The sequence below is a fragment of the Toxorhynchites rutilus genome, chromosome 1 (assembly GCF_029784135.1).
Source record: "Toxorhynchites rutilus septentrionalis strain SRP chromosome 1, ASM2978413v1, whole genome shotgun sequence".
NCBI lineage: Eukaryota > Metazoa > Arthropoda > Insecta > Diptera > Culicidae > Toxorhynchites > Toxorhynchites rutilus.
This window is the reverse complement of record NC_073744.1, coordinates 8,775,540-8,790,956: the sequence shown is the minus strand read 5'-3', so window position 1 is coordinate 8,790,956 and position 15,417 is coordinate 8,775,540. Positions and strand designations below refer to the sequence as shown.

General features: G+C 38.9%; 2 protein-coding genes and 1 pseudogene across 2 annotated transcripts; 2 read left to right on the top strand and 1 right to left on the bottom strand.

Moving 5' to 3' along the window:
- Window positions 1-2,100: 2,100 nt before the first annotated feature.
- On the top strand, window positions 2,101-6,560 carry LOC129763574 (uncharacterized). The gene is made up of 3 exons (XM_055762778.1): window positions 2,101-2,564; window positions 6,231-6,343; window positions 6,403-6,560. The coding sequence occupies exons 1-3, from the start codon at window positions 2,101-2,103 to the stop codon at window positions 6,558-6,560; spliced, it is 735 nt and encodes a 244-aa protein (XP_055618753.1).
- Window positions 6,561-6,651: 91 nt separating this feature from the next.
- Window positions 6,652-7,445, top strand: LOC129763567 (uncharacterized). The gene is made up of 3 exons (XM_055762766.1): window positions 6,652-6,763; window positions 6,823-6,965; window positions 7,290-7,445. The coding sequence occupies exons 1-3, from the start codon at window positions 6,724-6,726 to the stop codon at window positions 7,443-7,445; spliced, it is 339 nt and encodes a 112-aa protein (XP_055618741.1). The 5' UTR covers window positions 6,652-6,723.
- Window positions 7,446-12,299: 4,854 nt separating this feature from the next.
- Window positions 12,300-14,616, bottom strand: LOC129763541 (putative nuclease HARBI1; annotated as a pseudogene).
- Between the last annotated feature and the right edge of the window lie 801 nt (window positions 14,617-15,417).

The window sequence follows — 15,417 nt, the reverse complement described above, 5'->3', positions numbered from 1 at the left end:
GCGGATATTGCCATGTAAAACATCAACTGTTCCGTTGCACGTGGGCAATAATCCATCAAGTATGAACGTTTCGAACCAATCCACCCCAACTCATCGCTTGAATCGGACCGTTGACAATATTGCCTCTCATGATGAAGCGAATCGGCCCCGCATCGAGCCTCTCGTTGATAATACTCGTGTTCAAGCTGGTTGCAGCACAAGGCCGAACATAGCTTCTCTGAAGGTTGCCAGAAAGGATCTGACTGACAACGACATGGTGTCCTTTTACGTGACCCCCTTCGCCCCGGAACAAAACGAAAACGATTTGAAGCGACACGTTCATGACATCGTTAATATTGATACATCTCTACTGAACATAACCAAATTAGTACCACGTGGGAAGAGGCTGGAAGATCTCTCTTTCGTCTCCTTCAAAGTTACCGTATCCACATCCGTATCCAAAGTAGTCGGCGATGCATGGTATTGGCCTGATGGGATCACCGTTCGCATGTTCGAGACAAATCAAAAAAACGGGCCGGTGACAACTCACCTAACTTCAACATAGCTACTCATCAAGATGAACTCGATCGCATTGCTCATGTTACTGAGCTTGTTTTCTCAGGTAATTGCTGGAATAGTATATGTCCTGCCGAAGCAGGAAATGATCACTACACCGTCGTACAAAGTTCTCCCACCTTTCCAGCTACATATCACGATGAACCCGATTGTAATGCTCAAGCTACTGAGCTTGTTTTCTCAGGTAATTGCTGGAATAGTATATGTCCTGCCGAAGAAGGAAATGATCACTGCACCGTCGTACAAAGTTCCCTCACCTTTCCAGCCGCTTCTCTCCACGACGGAAACACTTGCATCGCATCTTTGATCCAGGAGGAGGAAGTATTGCTCTACTACCAAAACGTCGGAGGCATGAACACAACTGTAGCTCGGTACAAACTAGCGTGCCCTGATGCCTGCTACGATATATACGCCTTCACTGAAACCTGGCTCAACGACAATACACTTTCTAAGCAAATCTTCGGTACGGATTACACGATTTATCGAACTGATCGTTCTCGGTCTACCAGTACAAAAATTACTGGAGGTGGAGTTTTGCTAGCAGTTCGTTCGACATTTACCTCTCGTTTAATCCACCCTCCCAATTGTACGGGTGTCGAGCAACTGTGGGTTGCTGTTACCCTACTAACAAAAAAAAATGTTTATCTGTGTGTTATATCTTCCTCCGGATCGACTTCGGGATACTGAGCTGGTTAATCAACACATCGATTCAATTTTTTGGGTCCTGTCGACGATGAATCCTAACGACGATATATTTGTTGTCGGTGATTTTAACCTGGCTTCAATCAACTGGACCAAAAACGATAGAGCATTTTTACACTCTCACATCAATGGCTCGTGTACTACACCTCTAGTAACATCTCTTTTGGACTGCTACTACACCGCTGATGCAGAAGATCATGGGGCCTTCAACGACAACAACAGGTTACTTGATCTCTGTTTCGTCAGTCGCGAGCTTGCTTCTAAGTGTTCGGTTCTTGAGGCACCTGAGCCGTTAGTCAAACGATGCAGACATCATCCACCGCTGCACATAACATTACGTCTCCGTCAGGCTTGTTCGTTTCGTAGTACTGTAGACACGGTTTCATATGATTATCGTAGAGCTGACTTCAATGGTATGATCACCTTTTTCGATCATATCAACTGGGACGATGAACTCCGGGATTGTGATGCGAATGCAGCAACATCTGTTTTTTTTCCAATATTGTCGTTTATGCGATCGATCAATTCGTTCCGAAGAAAATTCCGTCCCCACCTATTAACCCACCGTGGTCCAACCATCGACTGATGCGACTGAAGTCTTACAAACGTGCTGCTTTAAAGAGATTTTGCAAACATCGTACGATCGTGACGAAACGAAAATATAACATCGCCAACAAACGGTATAAGCAACTCAACAAACGGCTTTATCAAGCCCATCAACGTAAATTACAAAACAAGCTGAAAGCGAATCCCAAAAGTTTCTGGAGCCATGTGAATGATGAACGTAAAGAGTCAGGTTTACCTTCCACTATGTTCAATGCAGATCGAGAGGCAACTGACACAATGGAAATTGCTGATCTGTTCCGGTCACAGTTCAGCAGTGTTTTCGTGAACGAACTTTTATCTAGAGACCATATCTCAGCCGCCGCGCGTCAGGTCCCTATGCATCGTGCTATAAGACCGCATCCGTCAATCTCAGGTGAAGACGTACGAAAAGCTAGCCTACGTCTCAAAAACTCTATCTCCGATGGACCAGATGGAATACCTTCGCTCGTCATTAAGAAATGCATTGTTGTTCTGTTCGCACCATTAGCAACCATCTTCAACATATCGTTGAATTCTGGAATTTTTCCCGAGATCTGGAAGTTCTCGTTCGTTTTTCCAATCTTCAAGAAGGGCGATAAACAGTCGGTTTCGAACTATCGCGGCATCGCTGCATTATGTGCAGCTTCCAAACTATTTGAACTGTTGGTGCTGGATTACCTTAAGTACAATTGTTCCAGCTACATTGCCTCCGAACAGCATGGGTTTATGCCGAAAAGATCTACTGCTACAAATCTCGTACAATACACCTCATCAATTATACGCGAGATGGCGAAAGGATATCAAGTCGACGCTATTTACACCGATCTTTCGGCTGCTTTTGATAAAATCAATCATAATATTGCGATTGCCAAATTAGAGCTACTTGGCTTCCACGGTTCTCTCCTCAATTGGCTACGCTCATATCTTACCGGTCGATATATGGCTGTAAAAATTGGTGATCATATTTCTGAATCATTTTCTGTATCTTCTGGCGTACCTCAAGGAAGTAACCTTGGTCCTTCCATCTTTTTACTATATTTGAACGACGTTCATTTTTCTATTAAGTGCATGAAGCTATCATACGCCGACGATTTTAAACTTTATTTTGTTATAAAGGACCAAGGCGACGCATTATTTCTTCAGCAGCAGTTGGACGTTTTTGCTGATTGGTGTCATAGAAATAGAATGGTGCTAAACGCCTCAAAATGTTCAGTTATCACGTTCTGTAGGAAAAAATCACCAATCTGTTTTACATACTGCTTGCAGGATCATATCCTAAACCGCGAGTCGAATATTAAAGACTTGGGGGTCATACTTGACTCTAAACTGACCTTCAAGGATCAGGTTGCTTACGTTTCCGCTAAGGCGTCAAAACAACTCGGCTTCATATTTCGGTTCGCCGGAGAATTCAGAGATGTTTCTTGCTTGAAGGCGCTCTACTCGTCTTTGGTTCGATCAACTTTAGAATACTGTTCTGTAGTATGGGCACCTTTCTACAGCAACGGTGTGAATCGCATCGAATCTATCCAACGGAGATTCGTACGCTTTGCTCTTCGTTGGTTACCATGGAGGGATCGTTTCAATCTGCCAGAATATAAATGTAGATGCATCTTGATGAGCCTACAATTATTAAGTGTTCGCCGTGACGTTTCCAAATCGATATTTATTGTTGATCTGTTGCGATCTGATATCGATTGTGGTGCACTGTTGCAACAGTTGGACATCAACATCAGACGCGTGAACTTATGTTCTCATTATTTTTTTACCGTCCCGGCCTCTCGAACGAACTACGGCGCAAATGAACCGTTAATTAGCATGTGCAGAACGTTCAATAGATGTTATCGTTGTTTTGATTTCAATGTGTCCCGTGTTAGACTTAAGAATTTGTTTTATGATAATCTTCTAGTTACTTGATTGTTTCTGTAATAGTCTAAACAAGTTTGAATGTGTTCATGTGTAAGTTTAGATTAGTTTAGATATATATGTATCTGTAGGATTTAATGTAATCTGTTTGATACTTAAAAGATGAGGAGATTTTTATTTCTTATAAAATTTATGTGCCTACTGTTTTTTTTTTATTTTTTAAAATTCTTTATGTTTCGATTAAACCAAATCGGATATTTTGTGTTGATATTTCTCCTTTTTTCGTCTTGTTGGTATCTCCTCCTCTATAATTTCATTGATCATCGAGTAAAAAAGTCGTTACAGCTACTTCAATGTTTTTCACACTTCTAAATAAATCCTGGCCATTGATAAAGTTAGGCTTACACCTAATTGATTGGTTATTTGCTTTAGTGTAATCAGAGACTTCCTCGAATTCATAATCAAATGGTTTTTGGGTGTTATTTATAAATATAGAATATTCGACGGCTCTGTGGAAAGCTTCATTTTTCCAAAATGGAGTTAAGGATTCAGTCATACAAAAATCTTCGGTCATATTTGTCAACAAGAAACCCAAGAATCATTTCTGTCGATTATGAACATTGTTTGTTTGATTCAACCCAAGACCGGTTATTTTATTAAAAATAAATTGCAGAGTCTTATCACCAACAACTGGAAGCCAGATAAATTCATTGTCAAAATCAGTGATAAAGTCCGCATTTCGTTGATTGAAATCTCCGTATATATGGATTTTTGATTCTGGTGCAAAACTTTTTCAACACAATCAACACAGAGAAACCTTATTTCTGCTATGCGCGAAGGACACAATAAACAAACTGCAGCGCGCCATAGAAATCATGTGGACCAAATAACATGATTGAATTGGACAACTCATGATCAGAATTGAGTTCATCAAAATGCGTTAAGTTAATGGTTTAGCTATGTAAATCTGATACAAATGGCGTGCAAGCCTAATGTTTATAATATTTGTAAGTGTCATAATCCACAAAAGGACTGAATACGTGCCAAATAATCATCTGATGATCGATTAAAAGTTAGCTCGAATGAGGTGCGCATTGACACAAATAGAAAGTGTATTTTATAATCCTTTAAAACATTTGATTCCGTAAAAATATACTATAAAACTACTGTAAATCATGAAAAAGACAATTTTATTTATATGTTTTGAAACATTCGAATACCTGAGTTGACAAAGGTGTGCTAAATTATAGCATTCAAAAAAGTGGACAAACCATAATCACATTTTCGACTGGACAAACCAAAATCATTTACATTTAATTTGAGCACGATCAGGGGGGAAGTAAACAGATGCAAATATATTTATCTCTCCCGCAATAAGTGCTTTGACTCACACTTGCTCAAACTCGTGCGAATTCTGTTATTGGAATATGTTCTGAATTCATGGATGAACTAGCTGACCCGGCAAAAAAAACTCCCGCTAGAAATTTTCTTTTTTTTGTTATCAATACCTTCAAACATTCACGTTCTCTTACTAAGCGCAAGTTCATGAGTGCAATCGCAGAACTGTTCATTGATTGATCTTCTAATCGACCCCGTTGAACTTACCTTTTACTAAAAAATTCCTAGTACTTCCTTCTTCCTTCTACCAAAACTCATCATTATTATATCAGATTATTTTCAGACACAATTCGCGTTCAAGATTTTTCAACCACTTGCAAATAACATGTTTCCCCGTTTCATGGAATAAATGTTTGATACAGAAAATATGATAGAATAAGGACAGATCCCCCCGTTTTCTCCTCTTAGAGAGAGGGGAGGAGTGTCTATTCACCATAGAAACGTTTCGTGTCCCCAAAAATATTCACATGCCAAATTTGGCTCCATTTGCTTGATTAGTTTGCGAGTTATGCAGAAATTCGTTTTTCATTTGTATGACAGCGCACCCTAAGAGAGGAGGAAGGAGTATCTAACCACCGTGAAAACATTTATTGCACACTAAAACCTCCACATGCCAAATTTCGTTTCATTTGCTTGATTAATTCTTGAGTAATTTAGAGATTTCTGTTTCATTTGTATGGCAGCCTCCCCTTAGAGAGGGGGGAGGGGTCTCAAACTATCACGAAAACCTTCCCCGACCCCAAAAACCCCTACATACCAATCTTCATGTCGATCGGTTCAGTACGAAATTTTCGGCAGTATATAAAAATTTCAACTACATTTAGTTGTTGAGGCGAGAAAGTTGGTTCATTATCCACTACTTGGTATGACGAGGCATCCAAATTGTTAAAACTTACTATTTCTCCTTGGTGTGAAGCTGACAATTCATTAAGTCATATGAATAAAAATTAGCTTTTACTCACAAACTTGCTACTTTGAGCAAAGTAAACTGTTTGAGTGTTTACTCATATTGATATGAATAAAGATATGCTTTAGTCGGAGTAAGTTCGAATTCGAAAATAGCTTTCGCTCTGTCAAAACGATCGGTTTGGTTTGTTGTCAATGGAGTTGTTTGTTTATTTTTGTAGCGTTGGAAATTTATTCTGCTTGTGGTGCCGTTCGTTGCGAAATCAAAACAAGGATCTGGACGGAAACAACGATTTTGAAGAAATAAACGCCGAGTTTATCGAGAGCGAATACGGTAAATTAGATTGATTAGCATAAAGTCATTTATGCTATATTTTTTCATATACATTCCAGATACTGACAAAGATGAAGATAAATCTCGCTGGGGAGCAAGTAAAACAAGCGGAGATGAAATATTCGTCAGAGTTTTGAAACTTTATGGAAAGGTTCTTTTGGAGAAAAGTCAAGTTCCTGAAGTGAAACGTAAAAAGAAAACTGCGCTAAAGTGGTAGAAGAACAGCTTCTGATTCAGTATGGAATTTCGATGTCTGGAAAACAGATAAGCAAGGAAGTGCAAAATTTGAAGGCCAGAATCAAAGAAAAGACGGATACCAAAGCGACTGGAAACAAAAAAAATCACATTAAAAAGTCACGAAACAGATTTTTTTCAACATTATGGGTGGAATAGAAAATCCCAGCGTGTCCAAAAGATGTTGTAAGTATGCTGCATAATTATGCTTTTATGTAAATGATGAAAATAACTTCTTTGTTTAGATGGCGTTTCATTTGGGTCGACAACTTCACTTGCAGGTCCGTCAATTTCTGAAGATTCTACATCATATGATGTCGAAGACATGGATGAACCGGATCCAATTCCAACTACTGAGGAGCATTCGAACGATACTCTGTCGATGAAGGTAATACATTTTTAAGAATTACTATTGTGTATCAAATGCACACGAAGGAACGTCCATTAATTACATCCCTATGAATCACCCATTGTAATCCCTCCTTCCCCAATTCGTCCTATGATATTTTTTGTATGGGTCTTTGGGATCATTCAAATATCTCTATTCAATGGAGAGAGGAGGGGGATGTTGAGGGTCACATTATTTTCAATGAAAAAGGTATACAAAAATGTATTATGTGCGGGAGGGAACGGCCACACTAGAATATTTTCTGGAGTGCAGTTTGTGTATTTATTTTTAACTATATTTGATTAAATTGTTTTTTTTTTGCAGATCAGAACTAACGTTACACAGCGAGCTATATTGGAGCAACAACTGAAACTGATAAAGGCACAGCAAGATTATACAGCTCAACTAAAAGTCCAACAGGATGAGAGACATAAAAAAGAAATGGACAATAATTATGTGGAATTATGTGGAATTGAGTAATAAATAAGTAAATAAGTGCGTATGTGTGTGCGTGTGTGTGGACGAGTAATGTAAACGGATATTTTAAACAATGACAATACACAATACACTTCCAAACACTTCCCTAAACCATAATCGTTTGTTCCATCTCTGTTCTCTGATAGTTTTTTGGAAAGCATACAAACTTGGCTCGCGCACTGTCAAATTGAAAGAAATCACTCGACTCACCAACCACAGATCAGCCTTTTGCTCTTTACTCGTCTCCTGAATTTGCAACTGCAGAATGTTTTCTATGTCATTTACCTTGATTTTTAGTCTCCCTTTTATTATTTGCGAACACCAATCCCACGTTATTTTTGCTTTCGGGCACACTTTCAATCGGTGTACATTATTGTCAAGTAACTCGCATTTTTCACACGTGGGTGAAACAATATTCCCGATTCCGTAGGCGGAAAGTTTTCCCTTAATCGTTATGATGTCATTTAAAAAGCAATATAATTTTCCGCGATCCTGCAATGTTAAAAATTTTTGCGACACATTTTCCCAGACAACTGGCCAGTGCATATCAATTTTTTCTTCGATGCTCGGAACATATTGAGTATTGACAAAGCGTCTATACAGATATTTCGTAGTCATTAGTTCAATGCTATCGTTTATCCGTGTGGCTTCCATGATCCATTCTTTAGCATTTCTCTTTAAATTCTGTTGGATTGTTGCTTCGAGAAGATATTTCTCTTCTGTTAGATTGATACCTTCTCTAATATTATTGAAAATGTTCTTAAGGAATAGAGCTTTCGTTTTGGCTTCTGGGTCAATCAGCTGCAATCCCCCTTTAGCATAATCAAGATATAGTTGAGTTTGAAAATATAACCATGCCAAATGAATCTTCCACATACTGTCTTTATCTGGGCAAGATATTTGTTGGATGGAGGAAAAATCTGTGCTACATATCACAATTTTGCTAAAATGAAAACGTTCAAAATTATACATCTTTCTAATAAGTTCAACTGCCTAGCACTGTGAAGCTGAAGTACAGCCTTAATATTACGCAGCAGAACTTCATAATTCTTGTTGACCGATGAACTCCAATTCTTTTCGAACGTTACACCCAATACTTTCATACTCTCAACTTCACGTATTTGTTGAGGTCCTATAATACCCTATTCAAACGCAGATAGGTCGACTTATCAAAATTAAGGCGGATTATGGCGAAATGACTAAACGAATCTACAATATACAACAACATGTCAAATTCGTTATCATTTCTCACCAAAACAATTACATCAGCTACGTAGGCAAGAACGTTAACGAATTTATCGAACACTAAAACACCAGGTATACTATCCGAAATCTTCCCAAGAAACGGTTCAATATACAATACGAATAGTATCATGCTTAAAGGACACCCTTGGCGAACAGAGCCAGCGGAAATCCAAATCTCAACAGAACCTTCCACAAATAATTGTGATCCACCCTATCGAATGCTTTATTTAGGTCTAAATTCACCAAACCAGCTTTAAATTTCTTACTCATGCATGCTTTTGTCAATACTCTACGCAAATCCTTTAGATTGTTCATACACGACATATTCGGAACACAAGAAGATTGTTCAGGACCAATCAATTTCCCTAACATTTTTTTAATTCTCTCTGCTATGATCTTCATGAAAAGTTTATAGTCTCAGTTCAGTAGACTTATAGGCCGGAAATCATCGAAACATGCACCATTGTTACCTTTTTTGGGTATGAGTATAATTATTCCGTCAGCAAAATTTTTTGGCTGAATAGTTCCTGTTAGAAACCCGTTATAGATCTCTAACAGTTCTGTCTTAAAGCTATCGGAGTTTTTTGTATAAACTTCGTATGTGAGTCCATCTGGTCCAGGAGATTTTTTCTTTGAACATGCGAGTAGCACAGATTTTAATTCCAGTTCCGTTATATGATTTGAAAGAGACTGCCGATCATCGTTTGAAAGAACTTTGCTGAGATGATTGATAGGATCTTCAGATTCATCGTGGACAGATTCATTTGGAGATGCTTCTGAAAAGCGAGCCGTGAAAAAATCGTATGCTAGGTTACAAATTGTGTTACTTTCATTACAAGAAGCCAGGTAACCAGATAACTTGAACGAGTTATTGGACTCTAATCTTTTAATTCGTGCTGCAACGTGATAAATATTTTTCAATTCTCCATCCAGAAGGTTTCCTGTATCCAGGGAGTAGCCAAAATGTTGTAGTCTAGCTGACTCTATTTCAATTAATCTAGATTTAATCATTTTTACATCAAGATATGTTTCGATGCCCTGACTTTGTTTGTCCATCCTTTCATTTAATTTTCTATAGAAATAACTTTTTTCGTTGGCCAACCTAGTATTCAGCAACCAACTTTCATGCTTGTAGAATTGTTTAATTTTGTGTTTCGCGATTTCATTCCACCATCTGCTTTTATTTTGATCGTATAGCTGTCTAATTTTCCAGGTTTGATATTGCTCGTGAAGTTTTTGACTAATTATTTCATCTTTGACTAATGTACTATTCACCTTCCAGTAGCCACGACCGATCTGCATAAAATCATTTTTGTCTGCCTTGATTTTCATCACGATTCCACAATGGTCGGAAAATGGAACCGCAGTAGTTTTGAACTCCATACTATTATGTAATTGATTGGAAGGAATATAGAATCGATCTAGTCGAGAATCGCTGTCTCCTCTGAAGAATGTATACACGTTTTTCCTCAAGGCTAATGCCACGTCTTTCATTTGAAATAGATCGACTAATCTTTTCAAACTCGCGCAAGGACTATTAGAGGAACCAGCTGAATCAAAAGTATTTAAAATACAATTGAAATCGCCGCCAATAACATCAATTTTTTCCCAGCTTATTGAGATGAACAGAGACGTTGTTCGAAAAAAGTTCATCTCTCTTTTTTTTGCGATTATTACCCGAATGTGCATAAATATTTATGTGATTTACTCCATTAACTATTACAGATGAAATTCTACCATTTATATCCAATAAGGGTTGAGAAAATTCAAATGTTTTTCTTAATAGTATTGCAGTGCCCGAGCCGTGTTCATTCAGATTAACAAGAGCGTAATGAGAAGCTACAAAGGAAAAATTGCTATAACATACCTCTTGCAAAAAAAGAATATCGATCTCGCAATTGAATATGAAGTCTCTTAAAAGGAATTTGTTAATTGTGTTTGTGCAACTGTTCAAATTTACCGATCCAACTCTATATATAAAATTCATAATTCTCTATACCTGTGTTCTACGAAACTCCTATTCTATCACTCTTTCCATTACAGCTTCACTCTACGACGATTTCCGTTGATTCGCTTTTGGACTTCTCATTTCGGATTAACTTCAGTTGCTTCGTTCTCTTCTTAATCCTACTTTTGGTTAGAGCTCCCTGTGCTTCGCTGATGGTGCTTCTCTCTGCTTTTTCTTCCATTGGATCGCACGAGATTGTAGATTCCTCAGACTCCGACTGTTGTAATCCTGGTTCGTCATCCTTCAACTTGTCGGATGATCTTCCTCTTTTCAGGGATTGTTCTTTTAGTTGTAAGTTATCGTTGGTCGACTGAAATGACATCACAGTAGGCCGTTCATCCTTTTCGCACAACTCGACTTCAAATGCTTCGTTCGAATTTTGTGCGTTAACGACATCGTTTCTGCTCTTCTCTCTCCGTGTTGCATGAGTTTCCGGGAATAACTTGTTGAGATTGGCCATTTTTTTTACAGATTCCGTTGTCACAGCATTGCTCAATTTTGACTTTGACCATTGTCCGCTCGCCGCCTGACTGTATGAGAAGTTCTGGATTGACTGCAGTCGCTCATTTAGGTTGGATCGCTGAGGACAGTTGGCCTTTAGATGGTCAGTGCTGCCTCATTGAAAACATTTATTCAGCAGACCTTCATAATAAATCCGGGCCCTTAAGTTGCGTACGTGTACAAAAGCTGGAATATCCTGTCCTTCCTTCAATTCCATATATTCCACCCCGTACGGATGTCCAAATGGGGAAGCCTGTCTCTGATGCGTACTTTTCCCTTATCATCCTTTGAATTTTGCCATATTTGGCCATCACAGCCCATTTTTCTAGATCCTCAATCTCAGGCGGTAGGTTGAAGAGGCGTACATATTTCACTATTTCGTTTGCGGCTGATATTTGAACATTACAGTTTTGGTCGTTGTTGTAAGAAAACTCTATGCACTCTGGTAGTTTGTTGAATGCTTCCTTAAAATATTCTTCCGTCGAGAATTTTATTATCACGGACAGTTCCGCATTTTCTTTGTACATGCTAAGTAGCTTTGTACGATCCAGTAACATTTTTTCCTTCATAAATGTGAAAATTTCTGCATCAGATGGTTCCCGGTTTCCTCGTGCAAAACGCACTCTTATAGAATTGACTTTCACTTCGTTGCTAGGCATTGTGAACAACAATGTGTTCCGATACAACATGGACTCCTTTGTTTTATTAAAACAACAGCTATACAGCGCTCGTACTAGTATGTCTCGCTAGACCACTTGAAAATACGACCGGTGTCGTCAACGTCTGAATACTGTGATTAAAAAAAATGACAATACACAATACACTTGTTACGAATATCAAAAATGCATATTTATATTATAAAAACGAACGTAGTTAATACTATGTTATTCAATACTTAAGGTATTCATATATTCTTCAAGAAAAATTTAGAACATTTTAATTGCATAGTCTTCTGATGAAACATCGATAGAAATTTAAAGTTTCAATGATTTCACATGGTTTTTCCAATTGCATAGCGGCGAGCATGGCGGCCTAATTTGGTTTTGAGTTTATAGTAATCGAGTTACATTCCACAGTTATTACCGGTTTTTGTTTCTTACGCTCTAATTTCTGGCTAATAGAAACGAAGCTATAGCATCACGACGTTGTTTTCCACGATGCAGTACAGTGTTTGCAGCCGTGTCAGAAATTTCGAACAAACTTTGATTTATTTCGCAATTGGTCGAATCTGAATATGGTTCGAAGTCAGTATCATTAACATATTTTGCAACATTATGCAAAACGAAGCACGCGTACCTTAGATTGCAGAATAGGGAATAGGGAAACATCTTTCAATAATAACTCTTTCTTGAGTATGTATCTTATTGTACTGTTTTTGGCCAGCAGTTACAGGGTTTCGATACGGGGTCATCGTCCACGGTGCTAAAGCGTATGCTTCATCAGCCAACAGTAGAGCACCGGATCCGTTTTGCTGCATAATTTTCAATATTTCGGAGTTCCGCCATATACGAGCGTCATGAACGGAACCAGCCCATTTACAGTCAATGCTTGTAAAAATCTCTTTGGCATTGCAAGTCGCTTGTACGTTGAAAGAATGGAGCCCCTTTCTATTAATGAACTCAACCTTGTAGATATTGGGTCTTTTTATCAGGATATGGGTACAATCTAACGGGTGTTAAATAAAAAATGAGAATTTTTTCAATCACATATAAAATTTTTTTTTTCTTTCATCGATTTCAGTATTTTTTATTAATAACATAATGTATTTTCTTCAAAAAAATGTCAGTGAATGTTTGAGTAAGGGCCGTGGTCTGCTGTTCGACGCAACTTTGTCGCGATGCTCTCACAAGAACGTTGTACGGCACTTACGTCCATTTTCCGGATACAATTCCGGATTCTTGTAGTCAGTTGCTTCGTGTCCTTGGCCCTCCAATTGTTTTTATACACTAGGGCACTGAGTGAGCCAAAAAAAACCTCTATACGCCAGCGTCTTCTTGGCGTAATGGGAAGACGCCTTGTCCGGCCAGAAGACGTACTCCGCGTGATGCTCGTTCAGGAACGGCAGCAGGATTTTATCGAGGCACTCTTCTCGATAGATTTGTTGGTTGATTGCCAGACCGCTCGGCTTAAACCAAGGCTTTGAAATGCCCCGGTCGGAAATGGCGATGTACAACATAACCTTTTTTTCAAACTTGTGCTTGAACTTGTATTTCACTTCAGGCGGTGTGGATGACTTGTCGCTGGAGTAGTATTTATCATTTCCTGGAATATGCGTTTTGGACAGCGGAAAATAGCTTTCGTCGTCCAGAACGAAAGACGTCCCGCGGTATTTTTTGGTCATCCACCGACACTGTGATTTAACCGTCTCAATCTGCTCCTCCGTGTACTTCGGCGACCTCGTCGTCTTCCTGCAGACGATTCCTTCCATCTTGAGGGTCCGATGGATCAATACGTGGGAGCAGCCATATTTCCGACCGGCGTCACGCAGGCTGGTTGCGTCCTTGTTGTCAAACAGCTTCTTTAACGATGTCTTCCTCTGCTTCGTCATTATCGTCACCGGACGACCACTTCCGACCTTCCGCTCTACGTTCAGGGAACCCAGGATACGATATACCGTACTGACAGGTACATTTTCTTCCTTAAAATGTGCCACCGTGAACTTTTTTCCTTGCTGGAAATGCGTTTCGTAGAACCGTACAATGCGTTCGCGAAGCACGTGCTGTTTCGACGCCATCTTTGCTTTGACTAAATTCAAACTAGCAAAATCAAACACGCCTACTTTTTCTAGGGAGCCCAAAGAGCAATTTTCTTGGAGAAAGAAAATTTTACGCTCTTTATTTGAGTTACTGAAAGGTATTGAAAAAAATCTCTTTTTTTTTATTTAACACCCGTTATAGCCCCGATTGCACCGGGCATTCGATGTTTGGACAACCAGACTTTCTTTTCATGTTCCAGTTCTTGTGTCGTCTGTGGAAAACGAATCCAATCGTTGGCTTTGATAACAATTGCCTTGCACACAGCCTATATAGTTTTGCATACCGTTGTTTGGTGGATACCCAGATCCTCTCCAACTCCAACCTGAAATATATTTGGGTTTTAAAGATTAATGACAATGATTAATATTTTATCTATTATTTATAATTAGATTACCTGAAATCCGGGGTCTCCCAAGTAACGCAAGAAACATTTCATTCGCTGGATGTCCCCGAGAGCTCCACCTCTAGTTTCATTGTCGTTTCCTAAGAAATTTTGTGCTAAATAATCAACGTTTTCGCGGGAGAATCTGTATAGTTGCTTGAAACTGTCATCGTCACCTATGCGTCTCCCTTTGTATATTTTTGTTGCGCGATTTCTCGTATAAATACCATCAACATCGACAACTGGTTGAAATGGTAGATTAACAAAATCCCCAGAGTTCATTTTGATGTATGCCTAATAAACTTAAATTTTACGTAATTCACCAAACGTTCCCCTGCGAAGTGCGGTCTGAGTCTGCTTAGAGGCACACTCAAAGTTTACGGAGTGTTCACTTGACTTTTACGGTTTTATTCATACGAATTGTGACGTTCGAAAAGTAAACACTCAATTTTCGTTTTTTTATCATACGGATGTGAGTAAAAGCTTGAGTGAATGCTTTGACAGGCGAATTTGAGTGAAGTCAAGTAAAGCACTCATTCTATTCATATGACCTATTATCTTCTGGGACGTCCGACTACGTTAATGGAAACTAGAGATGGGCAAACCGTTCACGAACGGTACGAACGAACTAGTTCGCCGAAAAGAGTGAACGAACGGTCGTTCTTTTTCAAAGAACGGTAGTTCTCCCCACGAACTGATTGCGAGCGAACGGTTTGTGAACGAACTGATTCCTAAAGAACGGTTTGTGAGTGAACTGTTTGCGAGTGAACTGTATGGGAAAGAACTGATTGAGAGTGAACTGTTTGAGAGCGAACTGTTCGAGAACGAAGCGTTTGCGGGCGAACTGTTTGCGAACGAACTAGTGCAGCTGAACTGATTTGCGCTGGACGGAATGGATGCATATAACGAGAACGCTTATAAGGAAAATAAAACGATATTGTCATGATGAGCAAAATGCATCTAACGCAGGGTTTATTTTGTTAATGTATATCCAATTTTGTGTTAAAAATTAAATTAGATTTTCGTAGTTTTAAAAGCAAAACTATATGTTTTCAATTTCATGTTTTCTTTCAACTCCGCGTA